At 29.8% G+C, this 27,664-nt stretch overlaps 2 protein-coding genes and 1 pseudogene across 7 annotated transcripts; 2 read left to right on the top strand and 1 right to left on the bottom strand.

Annotated features, from left to right (window-relative positions):
* Positions 1 to 719: 719 nt before the first annotated feature.
* Positions 720 to 2,927, top strand: LOC132799680 (uncharacterized protein At2g29880-like). Its single transcript, XM_060812122.1, has 3 exons — positions 720 to 869; positions 2,290 to 2,410; positions 2,662 to 2,927. Exons 1-3 carry the CDS (start codon positions 720 to 722, stop codon positions 2,925 to 2,927), a joined length of 537 nt encoding a protein of 178 aa, XP_060668105.1.
* A 232-nt stretch (positions 2,928 to 3,159) lies between these two features.
* Positions 3,160 to 4,655, top strand: LOC125420992 (uncharacterized; annotated as a pseudogene).
* A 16,254-nt stretch (positions 4,656 to 20,909) lies between these two features.
* LOC107411351 (serine/threonine-protein kinase GRIK2) lies at positions 20,910 to 26,769 on the bottom strand. 6 transcript variants are annotated; one of them, XM_016018922.4, is made up of 14 exons: positions 26,670 to 26,769; positions 26,435 to 26,484; positions 25,855 to 26,062; positions 25,255 to 25,631; positions 24,663 to 24,737; positions 24,537 to 24,581; positions 24,183 to 24,257; positions 23,277 to 23,364; positions 23,003 to 23,127; positions 22,643 to 22,738; positions 22,336 to 22,402; positions 21,777 to 21,892; positions 21,590 to 21,668; positions 20,910 to 21,472 (listed from the first exon to the last, which is right to left on the bottom strand). In XM_016018922.4, exons 4-14 carry the CDS (start codon positions 25,570 to 25,572, stop codon positions 21,312 to 21,314), a joined length of 1,245 nt encoding a protein of 414 aa, XP_015874408.1. In that variant the 5' UTR covers positions 25,573 to 25,631; positions 25,855 to 26,062; positions 26,435 to 26,484; positions 26,670 to 26,769; the 3' UTR covers positions 20,910 to 21,311. The 6 variants fall into 6 exon arrangements, with proteins under 6 accessions (XP_015874408.1, XP_015874409.1, XP_048324387.2 ...); XM_016018923.4 differs by having other exon boundaries at positions 26,435 to 26,488; positions 26,670 to 26,753; XM_048468430.2 differs by lacking the exons at positions 25,855 to 26,062; positions 26,435 to 26,484; positions 26,670 to 26,769 and adding an exon at positions 25,636 to 25,781 and having other exon boundaries at positions 25,255 to 25,525.
* Between the last annotated feature and the right edge of the window lie 895 nt (positions 26,770 to 27,664).

Here is a 27,664-nt window from a genome sequence, read left to right as displayed (position 1 = left end):
CCTTACATATTTACTTTAAAAGAAAGAAATATAAAACTTTTTATGTCTTTTCTTTCCCTACTAAATAAAAAACAGCATATATATACATATAATCTAAACAAATATATACAAAAAATGCAGGACTACGCGAGTCAACCCAACCAACAGATATCTGATCGCAAAATCGAAAAGAAGAAGAAATTTGAACTTTAATTGGAATCTTAAAAATATATTCCGACAAAAAATCAACCATACTTCAATTTTAAGCTTCCAGCTCATGGAAAATTGATGTGTATTAGACAAATCACATAGAAAGGGAAACAAAAATAAAAAATCAACATCTTAGCTTCTGGGGTTCTACAAATATATCGACAAAAGATTACAATTACTGTTTGGAGAGAAAAGATGATGAAATCTGAAATTTCAATATGTTTACAAAACAATCAAAGCCCAAAATAATAATAATTAATTAATAAATAAAAAAGTGTAAGAGAATTACGTGGCAGTAGGCTGAAACTGTTAAGCGAGCTAGAGACGCCGGCCGCAGAGATACGGGGAGGAGTCTGAGAGTGGGTGCGATTGGAGGGGAATACGGCATAGATCTTTTTCCAACTGAAGAAATTTTTTAAATATAATCGGAGCAATACATATATATATATATATATATATATATATATATAATCCAATTATCCTTATGGAGAGCTAGCCAAGACTCAAAATCAAACACTTTCAGTGAAGGAATGGAGGAGAATAGATCAGAAAGTCAGACAAAAGATAGACCGACCGAGAGAGAGTTTGAGAAAGAGGCGGCAGCAGATAGGCAGAGATTTCGACTGGCAGAGAGCAAGAGATTTCGACTTCGACTGGCAGAGAGCAAGAGATTTCGACTGGTTTTCTTTTTTAATTTTCAAGCAAATTCCTGGAGGCTGGAGAGGTGGAAATGAAAGAGACGAGGTCACGAGAGGCGAGAGACGTATGGGTCGGTTCGGTTTGGGTTGGGTAAATTTTCTACCCACCCGTAACCCGAACCGAAAACTACGGGTTCAATCCATATGTAACCGAACCAACCCGCTTAACAGTTAAAAACCAACCCAAACCGACCCAAATAGTTCGGTTCGGGCGGGTTGGTCGGTCCGAGTCGGGTTTTGCCCAGCCTTACTGCCAGCCGACAAAAACTTTGAGGGGTTAGTTTTCAAGAGGATAAATATCATCTCATCTAAGATCAATGATCAATTTATTTTCTTTGTACAAAAAAAAAAAAAGTAAAAAAAAGAAACAGTGATGATCACCGCTATGGAAAAAAAAAATTGCTAGATTAGGCATAATGAATGTGCATGTCAGAAGCTAGCCTCACAATTTTCTATCAATTAATAAATTTATATAGCTCTGAAAAAAAAAAAAGTTGGTGGATTAGGCACAATAAATGTGCACGTCAAAAGCTAGCCACATAAATTTCTATTAATTAATAAATTTATATTATAATATCTATATATATATATATAGTTTTTTTGTACTTAATTAAACATACTTCCCAAAAAAAATTTGTGCTTTGGTTATTATTTTTTCTGTGAGTGACTGATTTGGTGTTTCATCATTATTATTATTATATATATACTTATTGTACTAATTAAACACACTTCTCCAAAAATTTGTATTTTGGTTTCTGTTTCACTGTAAATGCCTGACTATGTTTAATGTTCCATCATTATTATTGTTATTGTATTATTATTATTATTATGTGTTATGAAATATTACTGCCTACTTGCACTCAAAAGTTATATGCTGGGCTCTAGTATTACATGTTCATGCATATATATATATATATATATATATGATTTTAGAAAAAAATTAGAAAAATACATTCTTTTTTGTTACCGTTAGTAGTCTTTTAAAATGCATTATGAATCTAATATGATTTATTAAATATTTTTAATTTAATTTTATAGTTTAATGAGTTGGAATGTGAATATTTTAATCTTGTTTATTATATGTTTAATTTATAATATAATGAGCTTTATATTTAGATATTCATTGTTATAATGGGAGATTCACAACGAAAAGGTAAAACTACATATAACACATGGACCTCGCAATAGAGTAATATGTTATTGGAACTGATGGTTGATGCTGCTAATCGTGGATGGCGTGACAATAATGGTGTATTTATCAAACTAACTGTGGAAAATAAAATACTTCCTAAGGTTAATAAAGCACTTGGGTGTAATAAAAATTATACTCAATATCAGAGTCGCTTGAAATGGTTTAAAATGCGTTATCAAACATTTTCTCAACTCATGCGTTTCAAACCAGAAACACCTTCGAACAGACACTTTTGCTGACTTTGAAGATTTAAAAATTACTGTTGGAAATGGAACTGCCATTGGAAAAACTCTATTGGATTGGGAGACGATACAGATGCAAGAATTTATGGGTAAGATGAAAGTACACATGTTAGGATAGATAACTATGTATATGATGAGATTAATGAGATATATGTTCCAACTCAACTCGATCCATCATGCCAAGCACTTTCTCCCGGACATAATGAACCATCAATGTCAGAGTTTGATCCAAATTTAGAAGTTCCCATGGAAAATGTTGTTCAAATAAAGCGAACTAAAAATGAATATAAAGGGAATACTCGTTCATTTGATCAGAATGCCACTTGAATTGATCTTCTAGAAAAACTTTCTCATGGTTTGGACTCGATTGGAAAAATTGCCACTGAAATTCGGGGAATGTATAACCTAATGGAGAAAAGGAAAAAGGCAATTAGTGAAAAGGAGAAAAAGAATAATATTTGGAATGCTATTAAGGAAACTCCAAATTTATATAATCATGGTCGCTATAAAGCACTTGCGTTGATTCAGAAAATGGGAGTCAAAGATGCATTCTTGAAGATGTTACCTGAAGAGCGCTCAGAATGGATATCATTTAATATGGAATGAGTGTTAAAACATATATTTAGCTATAACTATTTTATGATATAGGTTTTTAGTTTTGATATATTTTTCTCTCCAGTTTGTTTAAGTGAAAATTTTCATTTGCTTTATTGTTCAATTTGTACTGAATTGAATATTTCATTAAAGAGTTTTTTTTCCCTTCCTGATATTATTATTTTTTATTACATTTCATATTTTGTAATAATATTTGATGTTATGTTTTAGATTAATAGAGAAAATGGAACGGGAAGAACTGGGAGAAAAAGATACACAAGAAGATGGAGAATTTTATGAAACCATTAAATTAATATTGTTGGCAATTCAAGCAATACTTGAGGTATTAGATGCACTAATGATTAGCATAAGTGATGAATATATCGAACTTCCACTGGCTCGATGACCAATCACTCCTAAAGGGTATAATTATATTCATAAAGTATTGAAAAAAGATCCTCAATATTTTTGGCAACTATATAGGATGTATCCTAATATCTTTTTGAAGTTATGTAAAAGTATTACAGAAAAAAAAACATATTTACAGGATACAAGATTCATTTGCATTGAAGAAATGCTTGCAACATTTTTACTTATTGGTGGTCAGAATTCTCACTATCGTATGACTCGTGAAATGTTTAGTCGATCACATTTCACAATGAGTAAAAACTTCAACAAAGTTTTGAGGGCTTTGAATACAATAGCATCAAATATGATGGTTAAACCAAAATCTACATTACCAAGTAAAATAAGAGAACATACAAGATTTTACCCTTACTTTAAGGTAAGTAATGAATGTTTTATTTATTTATTTTTTCAGTAATAATTATAAGTATTATTATTATTATTATTGTTATAGTTTTATTATTATTAGTGTTGTAATTATTATTCAAAACACCTTATGTTTTATGTTATAAAATTTATTATTTCTTTTAGGATTGTATTGAAGCTATTGATGGCACACATATATCAGCAACAGTAAAGAATCATGATATAAGTAGCTATCGTAATCTCCATGGAAAAATTTCACAAAATGTATTAGCAGCTTGTAACTTTGATTTGGAGTTCATATACATGCTTAGTGGATGGGAGGGTTTGGCTCATGATTCAAAATTATTACATGATGCTTTATCAAGGAGAAATGGACTTAAAGTGCCATAAGGTATATTTTTTTTGTTATATATATATATATATTTTCAATATGTACTAATTTTTACAAAAATAATATTTATGAATTAATAATTAATATCTTATATTTTTAGGTAACTATTTTCTGGGGGATTGGGATTTCAAAATCGTCAACAATTTTGAGCTCCATTTCTAGGGGTTCGATACCATTTGCAAGATTTTTCTGGTCCAGGTTGTCAACCCGAAACTGCAGCTGAATTGTTGAATCTCCTTCATTCTTCTTTAAGAAACATAATTGAGAGGATGTTTGGTATATTCAAATCTAGATTCACAATTTTTAAGTCTGCACCTCCATTTCCATTTAAGACACAAGCAGAGCTAGTTTTAGCTTGTGCAGGATTGCACAATTTTCTTCACAAGGAATGTCGCTCTGATGAGTTTCCTATAGAGCCAAATGATGAATCTCCATCATCGATATTAACACAAGAAACTGAAGAAAATAATTTTGAAGAGCTGTTTGAAAGTCAAGAGCAACATCGAGAGAATGCTAATGAATGGAGAACTATAATGGCATCAAATATGTGGATGGATGCCCAAAATGCAAGAAATTAAAGTAATGAGCAATGGGTTTTTTTTATTTTTTATTTTTTTTTGTTTTTAAATAAAATTTTGCATATAATAATAATAATAATAGAGATGATATAAGACTATTTGATATATTTATCTAATTTTATTTTAATTTATGTTGACTGTGTTTTCTTTTTTTCATTTTTTTAAAAATATTTTAAGGATAATATTATTAAAGTTTAATATTCATGTATATGTTGTTTGCCTATTTGTTAATTTGTATGATATCATAAATGTTCAACAATGCTAATGGCATGATAAAAATGAATAAATAAAAAAAATAAACATAAAAACTATGCTTATAGTTATAGTATAGAATAAATGATATTATTCACCAAAATAGTAAAATAAATTATATAAAAATATTTAAAATCATTAGAATTCCATCAAAATCTGTTAAAGTCTATAATATAAGTCTCATAAATTTCATTAAACTCCATATAGGATTCTGATAAAATCTCATGTAGAGTTTATTGAATTCTAATTAAATCCATGAATTCCATCAAACATTTTAATTCTTTTAAAATCCATTAAATTCTTAATTGAATACACCCCCTAAAATGTATATTTTAAAGTTAATTATTGCAATTTAGTATATTTAATTTGTAGAAAAAAGCATTTTTTATTTTCAAACTTAAAATATTATCATATAGGTTTTGAAACTTCAATTTGTTGCATTTTGATCCGATTACGACTTTTGGAAGAGAGATTAACGTAAAGCCTAAATTAAATAATATTAAATTGTAAAATATTAAAATGTAAATTTTTGAAACTAAAATGCCTATATTGCGACATATTAGTCCAAATTGTATTGTAATATTGATAAAATGGGACGGAGTTGTTAACCATCACCAGCTAAAAAAATAAAACTAGACCCAAATGCAGCAAGTTGAAATTTAAATTTAAATTTGGTAAAATTTCATATGGCACAAGTATAATGATTTGTGGGTTTGAATTAGTGATATCATATCGAATCCATATTAATGTCATCTAAAAAGATCGAATAAGTTAATGGGCCTTAACTAAGTAAAATACGATAAACCTATTAAAAGGGATATTTTTATAATTTGTAAGTTTTATAATATTAAAAATACTTATTTTAATATTTACACATGTATTGATTTCTTGTTTCTAATTTAAATTTTTTTTTAAATGTAAAATCAAACAAGTCTATTTATAATTTATAAAATAAAAATCATTTTATCATTTAAAACCTAAATCAAATTTGAATTTTGAAATTTGTATATATTCATAACGAGGTCAACTATTTAGGAGATGAATTATATAATAATTTAAATAATGATTTCAGGTTTATTAGTTTCCATAAAAAAGTTTAATAGGTCATGTTGAGGTTGATTAAATTTAATATGAACATAATATAATATGGAACAAACACAATTTAACATAATGCATTGTGATGTCTACTTGAAACCAAGGAAGAAAATGTCGTAGAAGTCGCCGAGATATCGCCGATAATGTCAGATATCATCGACCATCGACAACGATAGAGGGGGGAAGAAATTTCCGTCAATGATATCGTGAAAACGTTTTCGGTGCCGTGTAATGTCACCGTTTTCGAAGAAATTGGTCGAAATTTTGGGAAACCGATAAAAAAGCCAGTGAAATTTCATGTAATGTTGTAAAGATGAAAAAAAGTTATTATTATTATTATTATTATTATTTTTATTTTCATCGGTTAAGAGACGAAACGTGCAAGTGAATAGAAAAAATAATCAAGAAATTTGTATTATTATTTTATTTTATTTTAATGTTCATTGATTACAGAGGTTAAAGAGATGATAAGATATATGAATGAAAATTATTATTATTTTTATTATTTATTAAGATGTGATGTTGTAATATAGGGCCACGCAAAGCCAACTTTTTAATATTTTAAATAAATAATAAAACAAAAAGTAACTATATATATATATATATATTAATAATATAATATAATGTAAACCAACAGTAGTAAGCTATCAAAATTTTTTCTTATTATTATTATTATTTTTATTTTTTATTATTGTTAATTTTTTTTATTCTTGCTATTATTATTAATTATTAGTGTTATTATTGGAACTATTATTATTATTATTGCTATTATTATTAATTTTTTCTGATCAATTTTTTCTACATTTTGGTGATAACAAACATTGTATTTTCTTTAGTTAAAATACTTTTTAATATTTATGGATTATGTTATTATCTTTGTATTATAATTATTGTATTTTTTTATATTGTTTACTGTATCAATTATCTAATATGTAAAAATTTATATTTTAAATTAAATATTTATAGTTTCCATAATTTTATCGACATTTCTATTGATATCGATATTTCCATAAAATTTCACCCTCCATATTTCAATCAATATCGATACTTTCATCACTATTTGAAACCATAAATTGGAGCATTTTAAAGTAGATAATCTAAAATAAAAGTCTTCCAAAACTTAAGTACTAAATTGTGGTTAACTGAACCCATTTCATTATATATACTATATAAATACATTATTTGTTTGTTTCCTTTTTACAGTTGGAAAGTCCCAAACAAAATCCTTAAAAGTATGGATACTTAATGTATGTTTGAAAAAAAAATTAATAAATGATATCTCTAATTTTATTTAAAAAAAAGGATAAATATGATTAGTATTTATAGTAGCAACTTTGTTTACAATTTATTTTTTATCGCACTATGATAATTTCTAATTTTTAGATAATAGAGCATATGTTTTAAATCCACAACTTTATAATATGGATGTAAAGATGTTATCACTTTAACTATTTTGTTAGTGGTAAATTACGTACCAATATATATTAATTAATTACAAGTATATATAAAACTGTGGACAAATAATTCTTTAAATGGATAACTGAAAACTAAACCAAAATAAAACAATAATATATGTTCATATCATTTTCAAATAAATTTTACTATTTGTCACCAAATGATATTAGATACATTATTTAGTTTATTAAATGTACACATATTATTATTTGATTGATTTATATTTAATTATACTCATTCTTTTAAGAGTTGACTTATTCATATCTAGATTATATCAATATTTAACCAATCAAATAATGACAGTATATATGTATTTGATAAATTAGATGGTGTCCATAGTGTTAATCTTTGTCACCAAAATTTAGATATTTTCCATTCTCTTTTTAATGTTTCATCTTTGGTCCACCATTATTATTATTATGGCACATCATTTAAAATCATTTGCAATGAAATATATATATATATATATATATATATATATATATATATAGAGAAATGCTACGGTGTGGGTCCGTATGCAAATGGAGTACATTGTAGAAATGCAGTAGATATATTTATATATACACATATAAGTGAAAAAGAAAATTAAGCACCTTTTAAAAAAGAGATAGGATTCCATATATATACATACATATATATATATATATACATATATATATCTATATAAGTGAAAAAAAAAATTAAGTACCTTTTAAAAAAGAGATAGGATTCCACCAATAGTCAAACAAAGATGGGGATAAAGAAATGAAATTTTATCACTAGTTGACACAAAGATTGGGATATAAAAATGAAGATAAAGATTTATATTTATTTGTTGCATCCAACAATGAGCACCAATGATACCTTAGACGACACACTAATTTAACGTATTTAAATGAACTTTATATAGTCCAATTTTAGAATTTACATTTTTATCTTCATTTTAAATTTATTATAAGAGCCTTTTTTTTTTTTTGTAATAATTCATTTTTTTAATTTTCATAATTTATTTATTTTTACTCGCAATGTGCAACTAGAGCCACATTCTCTTTGGTTACTCTTGTCCATGTTTTCTGGATTGTGGTCTATTGAACTTCATTATTTATTTCTAAGTTTAGAATTTAACACTTTGTAATTGTTTAAAAGTATATAATTGAACATCTTCAATATTATTGAGAAGTTTACGATCGAACATACTAAAAATATATTCTTAAAAAAACATTTGAAAGTATAAGACTGAACAAGTTTGAATATGCTTAAAAGTATACAACCAAACAATTCAAAGATATTCAGAATCTTACGATAGAATGATTCGACGAAGTTTTTGCAACTATTCAATTTCACCCAATAGTGTTTTGGCCAAAAAAAAATTATGGAGTTTTATCACTATCAATTTCGTCCAAAAACCCTTCTAATTGATCATGTAAATGTGACTATCAGTTTTCATGGAGATTTGAATTGTGAATGATTTGTGAAAAATTTGGCTTGATTAGAGTGTGTATGAATTTATGGTGTTTTTTATATTAAAAATATTATATAAAGTAATTTTATATTTTATATTTATTTAAATAAAGGTATATAAAGAATAAGAGTGTGTATAGTTCTTTCAGTATTATAAAAACAATTTCTTTTAATTATATTTTAATTTTTATATTAAAAATCTAACATAGAAAAGTAAATTTTTTTTTGTAAAGACAATTAAATTCTTATATGATATGTGTATCCCATTATTAATGGTCATGAATACAGATAAAAAAAAAAACATTTTATTTCGTAACAGTTAGAAAAAGGATTTGTAAATTTTTTTTTTCTCATAGTCATTATTAAATCAAATACATATACACAAACATATATATGTCTATATATATATATATATATATATTACAAATTTAAATGTTATTTTAGATTTTTCAGATTTTATGTTATTTTTGTTGTAGTTCAACTTAGGGATGATCCTTCTTTCACACATTAAACTCCAACTCTATGAGCAAAGAAAGAAACTTACTTTTACCCTTTTCAAAAGCCTTTTTAATATTCGTAGCATAAAAAAAAATTAATGTTTCTTTTTGTTGGTACAAAATATTTAAATGTTATTACACCGTTTTTTAAAAAAATGTAAAAATATTATAAACATCTATAAAATTTATATAATTATTAGATAATTTTAAAAATTTTGTTGAAAACAGTTAAAATTAAATAATGTTATAAAAAATGAGATAAATACAATGAATTGAAAAAAATTATATATATATATATATATATAATGTGATAATGTAAATTAATAAAACTAAATTTATCAAAATATTTATCAAATAATATAATAAATAAAGTGATAATATTTAATTAATTAGTTTTATTTATTAATCAGATTTACTTATCATTATTTAAATTATATGAATATATCAATTAATAATATATTAACATATTGATTTTCTAGTGTAACTAGAAAAATGTTACGGTGAAGGAACTTTCCAAACTCTCCTAGAGAGAAGCAATTTTATTCCATCAAAAAACAAAAAGAAAAAAAAAAGATAGAAGAAATTTTAATTTTTTTAAACTTTTTTTTTCATGAGAAAAAGTATATAAAAAAAAGGGCAAAAAGTAAAAAAGCGAATGTCATCATTGTCAACTAGTTTTAAATATATGAATAGACTATAAAAACCTTGTTTAGTTAATTTTAATTTGGGATGTTCATCAGAGCTATCCGATGAACAAAAATAGTTGATGGGTGTTTAAATCACAAATGACCATTTTTCGGATTTTATAAGCTGACCGAGATCGACCCATTGGTTGGTTGGTGTATGGTCTGTTTTGGTTTTTGGAAAGCATATTCAACATCATTGGGGGTGGCAACATGGATGAATTCGCCATAAACAGTGAGGTGGGGTTGAGGTTCTACACTTTGCTATTGTAGATTTCCAATATCTAAATAACTTTTTTGTTATTTTCCAATAAAATGAATTAATACAAACATTTAAATTTAAGATCAATAAATAAAGACTCTAAAGTGAATGCTACAAATCTATACCTTAAAAAATGATTCATCCAACCGAAAGAGGTAAGAAACACTGAATAATTTCAAATATATTCCATATGAAAAGAAAAAAAGTTACTAGATAATACATATTATAAGGAAAGAATAAAAATATTGTTAGGAAAATATATGGAAGAATATATTGGCAAAATACATGTGGATAAAATAAAATTAATGTAAATAAAATACAGGAAATTAAATAATCTAAATTAGAACTTGTATGTCTTTGTTAATGGTGATTTGCTTTTTGGAAACTTGACCGAGGCTTATATGGTAACACAATCTCCTTAAGATGATTTCCACCCATCGGTACAGATGTTTTTTGACGATCGTCTCCCAGGATATAATGGAAGCACAGATCTTAGACACAACACCTCCAAGATCTAACCTTACAAACCTTCTGTGTACCTTCTCTTTACCACACACTATGAAACTCAATCATTTTTCTTTATTTTCAAAAAATGCTTTCTCATCTCTTCACATTCTTCCTCAAAACTCTATTTCTCTTTACATCCACTGACAACTGACAAGACCGTGTATTTCTTAAAGTCTCAACTTCCAGATTCTTAATATATTCAAAAAACATATTTTTCTCAAAACCAAACCATAAGGGAAAAATCTCAGGCCCACCAATTAAGACTTACACCCAAACAAACCCATTAAGAAAATCATTCACACTTGGCCCAATAAGGAAAAATTGTAACAATCTCCCACATGAATGATTTGACTACTAGAAACAAAGCATGACTCTGGTGGTAAAGCTCTATAGTTGAAACCTGCATAGGATAATTATATATTACTCTTTGAACCTTTCCTTATGAGACTGCATCTACTTTACTGACTAATGGTAGATGCGATATCTTTTAACCATTTCTTCGTTTGTGTAAATGAAAACATAGTTTACACATGATTTCTTCCCGGTACACTTTAGTTCTTACTGTTGTGTTCACTTTGGCCTTGAATACCTCCCTAGTTCTGGGAGAGTTTCTAAAGAATTATGCCCTAAAAAATTCTCCTTTGTAATTGCCACTCTTCTCTCTCACATAGGTGATTTCTATTACCATTGTAATCAGCATAACTATCCATAGATTACCAAACACACACTTATAAAGATCATTAAAAACATACTTTATATTTAACCTTCATCTATCACTATTTCATCATAGGAATAGGCAGAGGATTAACCCCCATACAAGTCTTTTACAATTGTGTTCTCCCATTGAACCTAAATTTTGGGATCTCCAGTCAATTAGGTTGAGTTTCTATTGTATCAATTTTACTCATGGGCTTTAATCTCATTCCCCTTGATGACTTCTCAACTAAGTCTCTATTTAACCCTTTAGTTAGCGGATTTGCAATGTTATCTTTCGACTTTACATAGTCTATCGAGACAACTCCAGTTGAGATTAACTGTTTAATGGACTTGTGTCTCTGACATATGTGTCTAAACTGTTCATTATATATAATATTTTGTGCCTGCTAATCACAGATTGATTATCACAATGCAAACTTATTGCTAGCACATGTTTAAGCTACTTCGGAATGTCCTCTAAAAATTAGCATTGCCATTCTGCCTTTTCACAAGATTTTATTTAATGTGATGAACTCAAATTCCATCGTGGATCAAGCTATCATAGTTTGTTTTGAGGATTTCCATATCAAGGTTGCACCCATTAAAGTGAACATATAGCCACTAGTGGACTTGGAATCTTTGATATTTAGTATCTAATTTGCATCACTGTATCCTTCTAATACAGCAGGATATCTTGTATAGTGCAGTTCGTAATCACAAATATGTCATAAGTAATTTAGTACTCTAACGATTCATTGCCAATGTTCTTCATTTGGATTGCTCTTGTATCTACTAAATCTACTTATTGCGTAGGCTAAGCCAGATCTTGTACAACTCATCAATACATCAGACTTTCAATAATCCTTACGCATTCCATTTGAGATACACTCCCCCCTTTATTTTTATATAAGTTTACACTCATATCAATGAGTGCTTTGGCTATACCAGTATCATCATTGCTAAACTTAGCTAATATTTTATTCACATAATGTATTTGACTTAAAATGATCCCATTCGAAGTTCTCATGATTTTCATTCCCAAAATCACATAAGTAAACCCCATATCTTTTATGTCAAATTTAGATTTTAACATGGCTTTTGTAGTTCGGATAATATTTTTGTCATTATCTACAATGAGTATATCATCTGCATACAAATAAACAATGACGTATCCATTCTTTGTATCTTTTACATAGATATATTTTTCACATTTATTTATTTTAAACTCATCACTTAGCATGACACTATCAAATTTTTGATGCCACAACTTTGGAGCTTGTTTTAGTCCAAACAAGAATTTCACCAATCTACAGACTTTCTTTTCTTGTCTTGGTATGGAAAAATCCTCAAGTTGCTCCATATAGATCTCTTCATCAAGATCTCTATTAAGAAATGCTGTTTTAACATCCATTTGATGTACTTCAGGATCTCATAATGCAGTGATTGCCAATACCATCTTTATGGAATTTATCCTAATTGCTGGAGAATAAGTATGGCCTTCTTGATGCTTGTATCCCTTAATTACAAGTCTTGCCTTGTATTTATCTATTGTTCCATCTGCTTTCATCTTTCTTTTAAAAATCCATTTGTAACCCAAAGGTTTACAACCTGGAGGAAAATCTTTAACTCCCACGTATGATTCTGCAAGGTGGAATCAATCTCATTTTTTACAGCCTCTTTCCATAAATTTTCTTCAGGAGAATTTACAGTTTCTTGGAAGCTTTGAGGTTTACTTTTTAGCATGTAAGTAAGAAAATCCTGTCCGAAAGATTTTTCCATTCTCACGCTCTTGCTTCATTTTGGATCAACCTCACTTTCAACTTCATTTTTCTATTCTTGATCAATATCATAATTATCATCACTGATAGCATCGTAAATTTGTTTAGACGAACTTAGTCATTCTTCACATTTATAAGGAAAAATTTGTTCGAAAAATGATGTACTTCTCGATTCCATTATTGTGTTCTTGTGTATATAAGCAATTTCTGACCTGTACATAAGAAACTAATATGTACTACTATTCTGTGCATATCTTATGAAGATGTAATCAATTGTTTTGGGACCTATCTTCATTCTCTTTGGAGTAGGTACCACTATTTTGGCTAAATACTCTTACACTCAGAAGTATTTTTGGGAATGTTGTCTTTCTTTCCAAAGCTGATAGGGTGTCTTCACTTGATCTTTTCGAGGCACCTTATTTGAAAGGTAGTTTGCCGACAAAATAGCTTCCTCTCACAAGTTCTGAGGTAATCCAGAACTTATCAGCATTGCATTCATCATATCCTTTAAGGTACAATTTTTCCGTCAGCAACACCATTTGACTGTAGTGAATATGGTGGAGTAATTTCATGTCTAATACCATGTTAAGCACAATAATCACCAAATGGTGTCATATACTCGCCACAACGATTGCTTCTTATTACTTTTATCCTTTTGTTGAGTTGATTCTGATTCCGTTTTATAGAGAATAAATTTCTCTATTGCCTCATCCTTGCTTTTAAACAAGTAAACATAGCAATATTTCATGCTATCATCAATAAAGGTGATAAAATACTTATTACCACCTTTAGTCAGTATGAATTTTAAATCACATACATCATCACTATGTATTAAATCCAAAGGTTCATTATTTCTTTCAATCATTTAATATGATAACCTTGTTGATTTTGCTTCTACACAAGTTTCATACTTATATTTGGAATCAATTTCAAACATGGAAAAATGATTCAAGTTAATTAACATCCTTAAAGAATTAGAATTAACATGAGATAATCTACCATGCCACAAAATGGAAGACTCAAGCAAGCAAACAGAAAAAGTACTAGCTTTATTAATGTCTTTGGCTTTACAGTCATTACATTCAGTTGGAATAAACCATTGGCTACATAATTCTTTCCCATAAACATTTCATACTTAGACAAAATAACCTTATCTAACTCAAATACTAAGCAAAAACCATGTGTGCTCAATAGCGATCCAGACACTAGATTCTTACGAATATTTGGAACATAGAGCACATTACTAAGAGTCAACTCGTTTCCAGAGGTCATATTTAGAACTATCTTGCCCTCCCTTTGGATTTCTGATGTGGCGGAATTTTCCATGAACAACTTCGTCCCATTTTTATTTGGTTCAAAGGAAGTGAACAAGTTCCTAATAAAACATACATGGCGGGTTGCACGAATATCAATCCATCACTTTCTAGGATTAGAACATACCAAGTTCACTTTAGAGACCGTAACACTAAAGTCAATATCATCAACCTCTTCAGCGATGTGCTCTATCATCTGTGCCTCTTTGTTCCTCTTTCTTTTCGACAATCTACATTCCACCTTTCTGTGATGGGTCTTGTTACAGTTAAAACATTTGCTTTGAAACTTGGCTTTTTTGAAGATCCCTCCTTTAAACCTGAACTTGGAATCTCTTCCAATTTTCTTCTTGTTTTTGGAGCTTTGACCATGCTCCATAATATTAGCCTTCGCCATGGCCTTTAAAGATCTTTTATCAATTCTCCTATTATCATCTTAGATATGAAGCTTTTCAATAAGAGCCTCCGTATCCATTTCCTTTCTCTTGTGCTTGAGATAATTTCTGAAGTCTTCCCAACTAGAAGGTAGCTTCTTAATCATAATAGATACATGAAAGACTTCATTAATCAAAATCTCTTCAGCAAGAAGTTCTTAAATGAGCACTTACGACTTATGTACTTGACTCATTAATAGCTTTTTGAATCCACCATCACATAATCCGAGATCGGCCTACAATGAACTTTTTGGAACCCGCATTCTCATTTTTGTATTTGAGGTCCAAAGTTTTTCACAGCTCTTTTGCTGACTTTATGCCACAGTATACTCCACACAAAGTATCAGATAGGCTATTTGGGACATAATTCCGACATAAATAATTGGAATACTTCCACGTGTCCACCACCATGAGTGTCTCTTTATCACTCTCTTCACTATTTGTGGTGCATCTTCAATCAAGGATCTCACAAGGTTCAATGTAGTCAAGTATAACAGCATATTCTGCTACCACCTCTTAAAGTATGCTCATTGAACTTCTCTGGTCTCTCTGCATGATTTGCAAGAGGAGGCAATTGAATAATAAGAGTCTGAGTGGGCATAGTTACATTATCTCAACTTGCCATTTTTTTGTAAAAATCACAAAAATAGAAATCAATTAGTTGTTATTTTCTATCTCAACACACTAATTATAATAAATTTCCAATAGGAAAACACAAAAAATGTGATTTTATAGGGTTTCTGCATACACGATAAAATTTCTGTATACAACCACAAAATTATTGTATACATCATTGTTGACATCATGTTGACGTGGCACTACATGCTAACGTGTCATCTGTCATGTGGCACTACACGTTGACATGGCACATGCCATGTGGCAACTATGCTGACGTGCATATGCCATGTCACATATTGGCTAATGTGGGACACGTTACATGTCAGTAAGACACGTGCTATACATATTGTTGTGTTAGCCTACATGTCGTGCACTAGAGGCTGACATGTGCCACCTGCTTTAGGTCGACATGTGTCACTTACTAGATCTTGACACATCATGCATGTCAAAGTTTGATACATGCCATCTGTCTCAGATCAACACGTGTCATCCTTTGGAGCACGACACATGGCATCACGACTGGATGACATATGGCCTTGTGACTGTGCGACGCGAGGCCTCGCCACAGTCGCCATGTCTCCTTGCCTCTGTGTGCCACTTGTCATCACCTCGCTGCACTACATGGCACCAATCATTTTGCAACACATGGCAACCCTTAATTAATTAGGCCAAAGTTCACATGGGCCATGTTTCTTTTAGGCCTAGATCTTGGGCTAAACAGTAGCCTGTTTAACCACTGGCTGAGCTTTCAAACTGAACCAGAACCAATAGAATTTAAACTCAGGCTCACTAACCTAGAATCAGCCTTTACTTATTTTTTTGACTCGTTTACCCTGTTTCAATCCGTTTTCAACCTCCAATCGGGCCTATTTTGACCCGTTTTCCTAATAAATGGGTTGACCGATCCAGTTGCAATGTTTCCATACTTTTTCATTGTTTCGGCAAAGGAAATTCATCGAAAAAGTACCAAAAAATTCAAAATCTCATGGGCATTTGATCAAAGTGAAAAATTTTTGAAAAAACAAAAGAAAATCAAATACCCAATTGATTAAAAGCCACGGGAATTTTTTTTTTCAATAAAAATATATAAAATCAAACACCCAAAAGGAAGTTATAAAATCATGAGCATATAAATTTTGATTAAACAAAAATAACAAATGCCCAAACAAAATTTTCTCACTCACGGGTACGATGCAAAATTTATATATATATATATATATATATTTATTCTTTTTACAAAACACACATATTAAAGAAACAGATCTTGAACAAATAAATATATACAATCCACAAATGTAAACATATAAAAATGGGAATATCATCTTAAGAATGTTAGAAAAAAATATGGAAGAATATATATGTAAATATATGTGGATAAAATAAAATTAATGTAAACAAAATACAAGAAATTAAAAAATCTAAATTAGAACCTGTATGTCCTTGTTAATGGTGATTTATTTTTTGGAAACTTGACCGAGGCCTATCTGGTACATAGTCTCCTTAAGACAATTTCCGTCCACCGGTGAAGATGTTTTCTGATGGTCATCTCCCATGATACAACAGAAGCACAGATCTCAGACACAACACATTCAAGATCTAACTCTGCGAACCTTCTGTATACCTTCGCTTTACCACACACTATTAAACTCAATCTTTTTTCTCTATTTTTAGAAAATGCTTTCTCCTCTTTTCACGTTCTTCCTCAAAACCCTATTTCTCTCTGTATCCACTGACAACTGACAAGAATGTGTATTTCTTAAACTCTCAACTTCCATATTCTTAATATATTCAAAAAACATATTTTTTTCAAAACTAAACCATAAGGGAAAAATCTTGGGCCCCCATTAAGACTTATACCCAAACAAACCCATTAAGAAAATCATTCACACTTGGCCCAATAAGGAAAAACTGTAACCAATATTACTATACAATTGAATAAATTATAGAAAAAATTTGCTGCAGATAAATTTCCATAAACTCCACAAGATGAATCCCACAAATTATTCCACCAAGCAAGTACCAAAAATTATTCCATAAATTAATTCATTTTAGATCAACGCCTACCTCCCATTATGTTAAAAAAATAAAATAAAATAAAAATTGTAGAGACAATAAGTTTTTGCAAGAGAATGAATGGAAGATTGGAATGAATAGCGCATGAATGGTGCGTTTGGTTGAGGAATTTTATTAAATTATCTTGCCTTTTCTTCTTCTTCCTCCACTTCTCTGCTAAAATTATCTTTTATTTTCTCTTCTTTTTCATATCCATCTTTATTGCTGCCTCGAGTTTATGGGTGTGCCATTCGGAATAAGAAAAATAAGGGAAACCAGAAAAAAACAAAAATCTTATATCAGGTTGATCGTTTTTTTGTTTGGGTTGTTACCATGACCATTGGTTTACAAGATAGGGAACACGTACCAATCTCCAACATCTCATTGGTTGCGGTTAACCGACAGATTAGCCATTGGTCAACAAAAATTTTGATCGACTTAGGTCAGGTTGATCGGTTTTTTTGTTTGGGCTGTTTTCTTGCACAACCCTAATTTTAACAACGAAAAGTAAATGGCAAGGAAGGTATATGTAATTTTTTAAACATGAAGGATTATATTTGAAATAAAACAAATCTTAAGGGTTTAGGTTTAATATACTATCAATCATGCTTAAATAAGATAATTAATGTAAAGATTAATATAAGATTTTTTTTTTTCAAGTTTTAGATTGTATCAAAAGTTAAGATTTAAAATTATATTTATTAATTATTAAATTTTAATAGGATTTATTTTTTAAATTATATATATTAATTATTAAATCTCAATAGGATTTATTTTTTCTAATAAGATTTGTAAATAAGTAAGCTATAAAGTTACAAAAAATGTGATATATTTTCTTACCATGATAAAAATTCATCAAAATCCAGAAAGTTTAAAACATCATTATTCATCACACCAATACATATTTGTGCAATAACTAAAGAGTAGTGCTTAATATGTTTACAAATGTGCATGCATATTATATTGAATGGCATATTTAAGAAGTACCAAGATATTTATTAAGTGTTGTTTACCCCAAAAAAAAAAAAAAAGATATTTATTAAGTGTTCATATATATCATTATTTTATTTGTTGACCAATTATTATAACTTTATATGTATGGATAAACAAAGAGATAAGTGTAATAAAACATAAGTTAATAAAATAATAACCTTATATTTTTTATAAACATTTTAATAAATTACTTAATCAATAATGCAAAAGTAACTAGCAGATGATTTTTTTTTTTTTTGGAATAACTAGTGGATGATGTGTAATATTTAATTGGTTTATTTTTATTATTTATTCATCTATTTAAAGATTCACTTATTTATATATATATATATATATATATATATATATTTAAATTATATAGATATAAATATGTTAAACAATAATATCATATCATATTTCATTTGATGAAAAATATGATAATTACACAAACTTACCTTATAGTTTGAAAGTTGTTGACATTTATTCTTATCTTTTGATTTTTTTGAGATACACTACTATTATTATTATTTTTTTTTTCTTTACAAATTATTCTTTTTCAACATATAATAGATTGTTTTATCTAAAATTAAAAAGTGAAAAAAGAATAATGTCCATCCAGTTAAAATACCAGGTTTACCAAAACAAACTTTATTAGGTTCATAAAACTTCTTGTCAAATACTGACTATTGTCCTAGATTTATTTATCTCATGTTGAAATCTACCGCACTACATAATCCAATCTAAAATCTCTTCCCTCTTTTATAGGTTCCAATATAATACCTAATTGGAAACCCAACAAATTATTTTTGTTTTTATAAATTGAAATTTGAAGTATTGTAACTTTCTTGTTATTTGTTTTTATTTTATTATTTTCTTTGATTAAAATAATTTCTTTCTTGTTAATGTTTTAAAAGAAGAATTTCATTCATCAAACATATGGATGTGAATGGGCTTTTTTTTGCTTCGATGTTTTCTTGGACGAATCTGAAAGTTTTTGGAAGAGACCCTACATCTAGGAGGGCAATTATGTCGAGGCAATAAGGCAGACGTTCAAGACATGTATGCTCCTATTCAGTAGCGAAGACTACCTTGTTTAATTAAAGCTGCAGATTAGCTGACTATAACGGCAACGAAGACTACTTATTTAATTAGGAGAATCGAAAATACAAAGTTTCTTCACTGTTATTGTGTTTTGATTAGATGGGTATTGTTGTCTTTTCATTATTAATTCTAAATCATATTATATATTTTATATTAAAAATGAATTATTTGAAAGGAAAAAAAGAAAAGAAAAAAAGAGAGAAGTATCTAAGAAAAATTAGAACACAAGAATAAATGTGAAAAACTTTAACGCTATAAACTAAATTTCTGTTATTATTCCAAAATAAATTTGGTTAATATTTTGACACCAACAAACACTATTGTTTCTTAATACTTTTAACATAATTTATTAATTTATTTTTTAACATCAAAATGAAAAAAAGCTCTTTAGATTTTATTTTTAAATTTGAATTTATAATATATTTTTAAAGCACCTCAAGTTTTTCTAGAAAAATGGTGCATCTTTGAAGAGCATAACCATCTCTTAATTTTCTCACATTATCTCTAGTTGCCTTTCAGGTACTAAAAAAGGACAAAATCTACATCTAAACATCCAAAATAAATTGTTAGGTCATGGTTCATTTGTTCTCAAACAACTAAAATTCAGATGCCATTTGTTAACATATTCGATTTTTATTCATTTTTTTCTTTTAAATTATGTATAACTTGTTTTCTTTACTTGTTTATTAGTGTGTTAGTTAAAATTTACCAGCCACTAATTAACTAGGAACATGGATGAAGAATGGAAGCAAAAGCTAAACATCAACAGAGTTTCAAATTATATCTCATTGTTCATGATTTTTTTTTAAATTTTTTTATAGATTTATAGGTAATTGAGATGTTTAACACTAACAAACTGTTGTGTTTATGATTTTTTTTCTTCTTAGATTTATAGTTAATTGAGATATTTAACTACCACTAATATTAACCCACTGACGTAAACATACTCAATTTAATTAAAAAAACAAAAAAAAAACAAAAACCAGACCCATTAACTAATAGAAAATACCAAATGAATATGAGGAAAATTTCTCAATGACATTAGCCGCAGCAGCTAACAATGGGAACCTAGACCAGGAAAATAACCGCAAAACACAACCCATCAGAAGAAACATATCAAACAAGTCTATAACCACCTTGACAAATAATTACATGCTTTAGTACGAAAAATACATTGTTTTGCTCCCATTCCTACGCAACCTATGAAAGATACATAATTTTGTTTCCTATTCGTACTCAACCTTCAGATTATGTGTACAAGGACCACGATGAACACCTTCTAATCAGACCATAACACAATACACTGAGAAATCTTACTCAAAAGCCAAACCAGTGGTCGATACCTGCTTAGGCAAAAGGGATTGTAGCCCGGAAAATTTTGTTAATACTTTTTGTCACAATTTACCTCCCTCATGATAAGATTGTAAGTCCAAAAAGGAAAGGGCAAAAAATAATAATAACAAAAATCTTGGTAACTGTACACAAACAAATCCACCTAAACAATTTAGTCAGTGTGAATTATGTTAATATTATCTTTGCTCCCATGAGATTCTTCTGCCAAACTCTTGCGCTTGCACCAACATAAATACTGAGGGATAGGTCCATCATCTCCAATAACCCAAGAATGCTCTGCAATAGCATTTAATGTCATCCTCTGTCCAGGTTCTGCACAAGACAAATATAACAATGTTACAACGCAGATTTGCGTGATGCATAGATGAACCACAATATTGCAGAAGCTGTGAAAATCAAATGTCAATAAGATAACAGTTATTTACAAACCTTTGCAAAGAAGTCCTTCCAGTAAGTTCTTTAACATTGGGTTCATACCATCCGGAAGTATTAAAGGATTGTTAACAATCTGTAAGGAAACCACAAACAATCTTTTAAGACATATACTGTCACAAAACACAGGGCTGAGGGTGCATAAGATTGGCAACAGTGTTCAACAAACAAGCTATTTCTATACCTTATCATATGTGTCTTGCAGTGTCTCTCCAAGAAATGGATACCGTCCGAGTACCATACAGTACAAGGTAACCCCCACAGCCCATGTGTCAGCTGCTTTCCCACGATATGTAAGACCTGTTGATCAGAAGGAAATAAAAATAAAAATTGTAACTTGTAGTATACCCTATATACCGTCATTTAATTCAAGTGCTACTAAAGAAATGGTTTGTTAAGGTCACCTTAAGGACCAACATTTCAATTTAGATTCATTTGCCAGATCTGATATATGTTGGAACCAATACAGGATTAGATAGATTCAATCAGTCAATCTAAGTCGAACTAAAAATCAATTAAAACAAAATTATAAAGCAGAATGAAAAGCCCTTTTAAACAAAAACACATGAATTGACCTATATACTATACTAGAATTCAAATTAAATACAGAATTTCAAAAATTTTATTTATATTAAGATTATTTTCATTTATGAGAGAACTATCAGACTTGATTTCAAACTCAAATATGAAGCATGACCTGTACAACTACAAACATATTGCTAGCACATAAGGTAAAGCCTAACCTAGACAACATTCAGGTGCAGTGAAAACAGGAGTCCCAGGAGATCGCCGAAGCTCATCATTATCATCCTGCAGATGAGAACAAATTATCTGTTATGCATATAAAAAAACACAAAAAAAATTATTGTACTAGAAAATGTGATTCAACAGATTACAAAATGCTTTGCTGAAACTAAGAAGTATATATTGTAAGTGCACATTATCAAATTTCATCCATCAGGAAGAGGATGAAGTACCAAACAATTACAACAAAGATGAAGCGAAAAGGCACCAATATCATAGTGGCAAAGATTTCAACAGTCCTGTTACCTCAAAAACTTGGCTAACGCTGAAATCCCCTATCTTCACCGTCCCATTAAGTGTAACCAATAAATTATCAGGTTTGATATCACCATGAACTATATTCTGTTTTCAAAAGGGAAAAAACAATTGGAATTATCAAATTAAAATCCATTCAAGGCCAACATGCAAACAGTTCAGTCAATGACAATGAATACCCAAATACACATCAAAAGTGCAATTTCATTTTATGTGATATATTACCTCCCCACTCCAAAATATAAAAATAAAGCACTATGAAAAAATGGTGTTGTGAGAATACAAACAAAGAAGAGTGAGTGATTGAGAGTTCAGCCAATCATCATTCAAAAGCATATATCAAGATCATACATGAGCATGGAGGTACATCAGCCCTGAAACTATATCCCGCAAATACTTTCTTGCAGTATTTTCTCCTAAGCCACCTGGTGGACCGGAGCCCTCACAAACCCATTTGCCTTCAACATATTCAAGAACTAGAAGAAAGAATTTTGCAGTTAAATAAAAGATTCGCCAAAGAGCAGTTAAAGAAAATAATAATTTACTCAGGAAAAGTAATTATGGCATGATCAAGAAGTTTTCAAAAAGCTGTCAAAAGAAAATAACGTAAAGTGGAAAAAAATACCCATGTAAAAGTGATCTGTGTCTGGATCATCAATCACCTCAACGAGATTAACTATGTTAGGATGGTCCAAAATTTTCATAATTAGAACCTGTGCAATTAAAGAAAATAGCTTAATTTCAATCCAACATCCCCAAAAAAACTCTAAGCTCAAGATATTGTGTGATTGAACAAAAAGATTCTTAAGGTAAAAAGGTATATCAAGCATTAAATTCATGTCACCATTTAGAAAAGACCGAAACAATATCATAAACAGATCTTCCCCTCCACACCAATCCTGAGTTTTCCTCCATTCCTCTCGAACTGATCAAGAAAAGGCCTGGTAACAAATGCATCTTATTCCCATTCTTTCTGTTGGTTAACAACCAACCACAGTTCTCTTAACATTCTTCACTACTTGTAGAGGAAGGAGTCTTTCTGTCCTGTCTGTAGGGAATCATTTTTTCTCAATCAAGATTGCCTCAACTGGCTAAATTCACTTATTTCACACAATTCTTCTGGTCATGCCTTTTCCTCTTTACTTTCTATAAGTTAGAGACTTCTTGTAGCGGGCTAATTACCAATCAAGTGACTACCCTACTAGGGGAAAAGAAATAGCTCCCAAACGAAGTGAGGGAGATATTAACAGAACTTCTAACAAATTTGAGAAACATTTTATAAGAGAAGCTTATAAAGCCAACTGCCAATTTAACAAAGTAAATCGTAGAAATTTTACAGCAGGTAAGAACTGCAGACACCAGAAATGCAAATTAAAGTGTTTCTGACTATTGTTGGCAAATAAAATTTAATGTGACAATAGAAAGGACGAGACTAGAGAAGCTCGCCAAAAGATCATGAAGAGATGTTCCAAAGCAAAATGCTCACAACTTTGCATTATAAACTAGGATAGAAAAGAGATAAAGGAAATACCTCACGAAGAACATCAGTCATGGCAGTCTCTGAAGGTGCAACTCGTAGCTTCAATAAATGAGACTTATGAAAGGCCTGCAAAAAAGTATTCCCATAATTACAAAGTGAAACTTTAACACCTCTAAAGAACCACAAAACTCTAATAATTATTTTCTTCACATAGCTAAGAGATGGATAACGTGAGTTACAGGAACTCTCATGGTTCAGGAATGCTTTTCAGTTCAATAATTAATAACCTATAAAATAAATTAAACAGAAAAAAATCCGAAATGACCAATTTGTTACACTACTGCATTCCAACTACTTCTGAATCCCAAGACATTAAAGTCACTGAATCAAGGCAAACAACCATACCTTAATAGCATAATGCTTTCCATCTGACAGGCTTCGATATAGTACCTGAAGTACAGGCACAAAAGACGTTGAAGAAATAACTTCAGGAAACGAAACAAAAAAGTACCATCATATCAGTAAACTAACCACTTTCCCATAGCTACCAGAACCAATCTTGCATTCACGAACATACTCATTGACCATCTTATTCCCATTTTCATCCTGAAGAATCCAAGAATATAAAATTTTGTTAATACAAAATTCCAGGAGGAGTGACCATTAGGTAGAAAAAGAAGCATCAAATGACAAAGATCATCTAATGAGATAACACAAATGATAAAGCACTGGCAAATACAATTAGTCTTCATATTTGTACCATTTTAGCAATTTATTCAGGAACTAAAGGCCTCCATCATGTGCACATCCTAAGAGGCTAGCAAACAATTATTAAAAAAAAGAACTCGGTGCTTTGCCTTCAAAATTAAGATTGATATATGAACTGTCAGGAGAGCAATCTTGATAACACTACGAAATGAAAGCAAACCAAAATCTACCAATCACTCCATCCAGAAAAATTCCATCACTAGTTAACAAGAAAGCACAACGATGCGGCTCAACCTAATGCATACATCTCACACAGCTTTCACCATTATAGGAATCAGGTCCCCAACTCAAAGACAACTGACTGCTGCAGTAGATCTTAAAGTTTTGATCATACACACAAAAAATAGAAGTTTACCTCTGTACGGACAACTTTATGTGTTTCCTTGACTGGAAACTGCCTGCAAATCATTCCATTCTGCACCCTATAATGTAGAATCTCCTCTGAACGCTTGGTGCGGCTTTGTGACTCGCTCTCATCACCATTACCAGTGCTGGTAACCTCACCATTATATGAACAATCATCTTCATCTTCTATATCATCATCCAATAATAATTCTTGGGAAAGGCGATTATTGAAGCCAGCCGGCCTTCTTAGGTGTTTGGGCTTTCTGGTGAATCCAAAACAACTACAGCAGCCCATAATTTTAGCAACAGAGAAACCCTTACTGAACATGAGAGACTTGTTAATTGTAGTAGTTAACTGTCAAGAACAAAACTAATGTACTCCGATACCTACAAAAAGGGAGGGGGGAAAAACCCATTAAAGCTTACAAGCTGCAGCTGAAAAGAAGCTTCTTTAAACAAATCAACCGTCAGAGAGTTCACATAAAAACCCAGAAATGGATTTCGAGTTTTTGAATTCTCCATGCCAAAGTTAAAATAAGCCAAAAAAAAAAAAAAAAAAAAAAACTTGATGAGTGTCAGCATTAGGCATCCAAGGACAGCGAAGGCAAACCTGATTTTACAGGAGTAGACGAAGGGGGCTTCAAGCCCAAATCGAATTTGCTATTCCAGTGGATGCCATTCGGCCAAATGAACAAAACAGCTTGTATTATTATTGCTGTTACGCTTCAAACCCAGCATCTCGAAGTCTCCAGTTTATAGCAACCAATGCAATGCTCAAATCAAAACACCCCCCCAACCAACAAGACGTTGACCTTGTCCTATATTGCATATGCAAAAACACAATATTTAAAAAGAAATATATGTATGAATGGTCGTAACAAACCCGCAAAAACAAAAAAAGAAATTATATATATATATATATATATAAATACATACATATACATATATATATATATAAATACATACATATACATATATATATATATATGTACATATATATATATATATATATATATCCATAAAATAAGACAGTCGAATAAAAATTTATAGCTAAATTTAATACACGACAATCCTACATAGAACTTTCAGACGCCATCAAGCACGAGCGACAACGATATAATTCAAAAAAAAAAATCAAAGACCCATCCTTGACAATTAAATATAATTTAATAAAAAAATTCAAATCGTACCTTATATACGGAGACAAGGCTACGTGTTGTTGATGGTCAATTTCAAAACCCTATCTTTCCCCAGAAACCAGAAGGCCAGAGATTCAAAAACAATGAAAAAAATAAATAAATAACGAATTAAATAAACAAAAGAAAATAACAAATAAAAAAAATAAAGACGTGTTCAAATTAAAAACCCTATTCTGATCGAAAGCCTAGATTGCAAAATGAAAGAAAAGAAAGGAAGATTCATAACCTAGGCAGAGGAATTTGGGGAGGTGAAGACGGTTTGTGGAGAAATGGAAGACTGACTGGGGGTTAAAGAGGGATTTGAAAAATTTTGTTTGCATGTGGGGGTCAAATTGGTAAATGCATCGGCTTGGGGAAATTATGCGTTTGTACAAAAGTGGGCAAAAGTGGAAATGTGTTGAGCGCGTCCGCATAAGTAGTTGGGGCAGTGCGTTTGGGCGAGTGGGTGGTTGTAACTTAAAAATTTAGCAACTTGTCGTTCTTCGAGGAGGGCGGGTAGGTGGTGGACGGCCGCTACCGTTTTCCGCTACGTTTCGGGGTTGTATTACAACTTAACGCGCCTTAGCTGTTACTTTCTTTTTTTTCTTTTTTCTTTCGGGATGCACTGTATTATAAACTTTTTGTTTTTTCGTTTAAAATGATTTCTTTTAATTATAGCCCAAAAAAAAAAAAAAATCTTTTTTCACTACATTAGAGGCAGAGGGATTGGGATTATTGTAAAAAAAACAAAAAAATAGTCATTACCACCAGACTATTCTATTCATATGATGTTAAAATCAAAATTTTATTATAATAAAATATGAAATTATAGTTGCTTTAAAAAAATATTTATATGCTTGGCCTTTCCTAAAAAACATGGTTCAAATATCAATCGGTAAAAATTTTCCACCTGAAAGTTGTAATAAATATATATATATATATATATCTAACTTATAATGATCATTAGCAATAACCTTTACATATTAAAATTAAAACTTAATACTAAATATCTCTTTTCAATTTATTAAAAATAATTTCAATTTTACTATTGGCCATAAAAGATAAAAATTCAAGTCTACTACACATCCAAAAGAAAAAAAAAAAAATCTACTGTTTAGAATTTGTTGACAAAAAAAACGTTACAAAAATTTACCAAACGTATTTAACCATTAAATGTATTTTAATATGACACATAAATATTTAATATAGAAAGATATTGTTTATTGGTATGATTTGGTAATA

Source organism: Ziziphus jujuba, chromosome 10, assembly GCF_031755915.1.
Source record: "Ziziphus jujuba cultivar Dongzao chromosome 10, ASM3175591v1".
NCBI lineage: Eukaryota > Viridiplantae > Streptophyta > Magnoliopsida > Rosales > Rhamnaceae > Ziziphus > Ziziphus jujuba.
This window is presented reverse-complemented; position numbering and strand designations above follow the sequence as displayed.

Excerpts from the sequence above, each read along its gene's own strand:
- LOC132799680 (XM_060812122.1), top strand. The coding sequence starts at position 720 with ATGGAGGAGAATAGATCAGAAAGTCAGACAAAAGATAGACCGACCGAG. Across the intron at positions 870-2,289 it reads AGAGCAAGAGATTTCGACTG|AAACACCTTCGAACAGACAC; the intron begins GTTTTCTTTTTT and ends GTTTCAAACCAG. Across the intron at positions 2,411-2,661 it reads ACAGATGCAAGAATTTATGG|AAAAACTTTCTCATGGTTTG; the intron begins GTAAGATGAAAG and ends TTGATCTTCTAG.
- LOC107411351 (XM_048468430.2), bottom strand. The coding sequence starts at position 25,766 with ATGGAGAATTCAAAAACTCGAAATCCATTTCTGGGTTTTTATGTGAAC. Across the intron at positions 23,128-23,276 it reads CACAGATCACTTTTACATGG|TTCTTGAATATGTTGAAGGC; the intron begins GTATTTTTTTCC and ends TCTTTCTTCTAG. Across the intron at positions 21,473-21,589 it reads GGAAGGACTTCTTTGCAAAG|AACCTGGACAGAGGATGACA; the intron begins GTTTGTAAATAA and ends TGTCTTGTGCAG.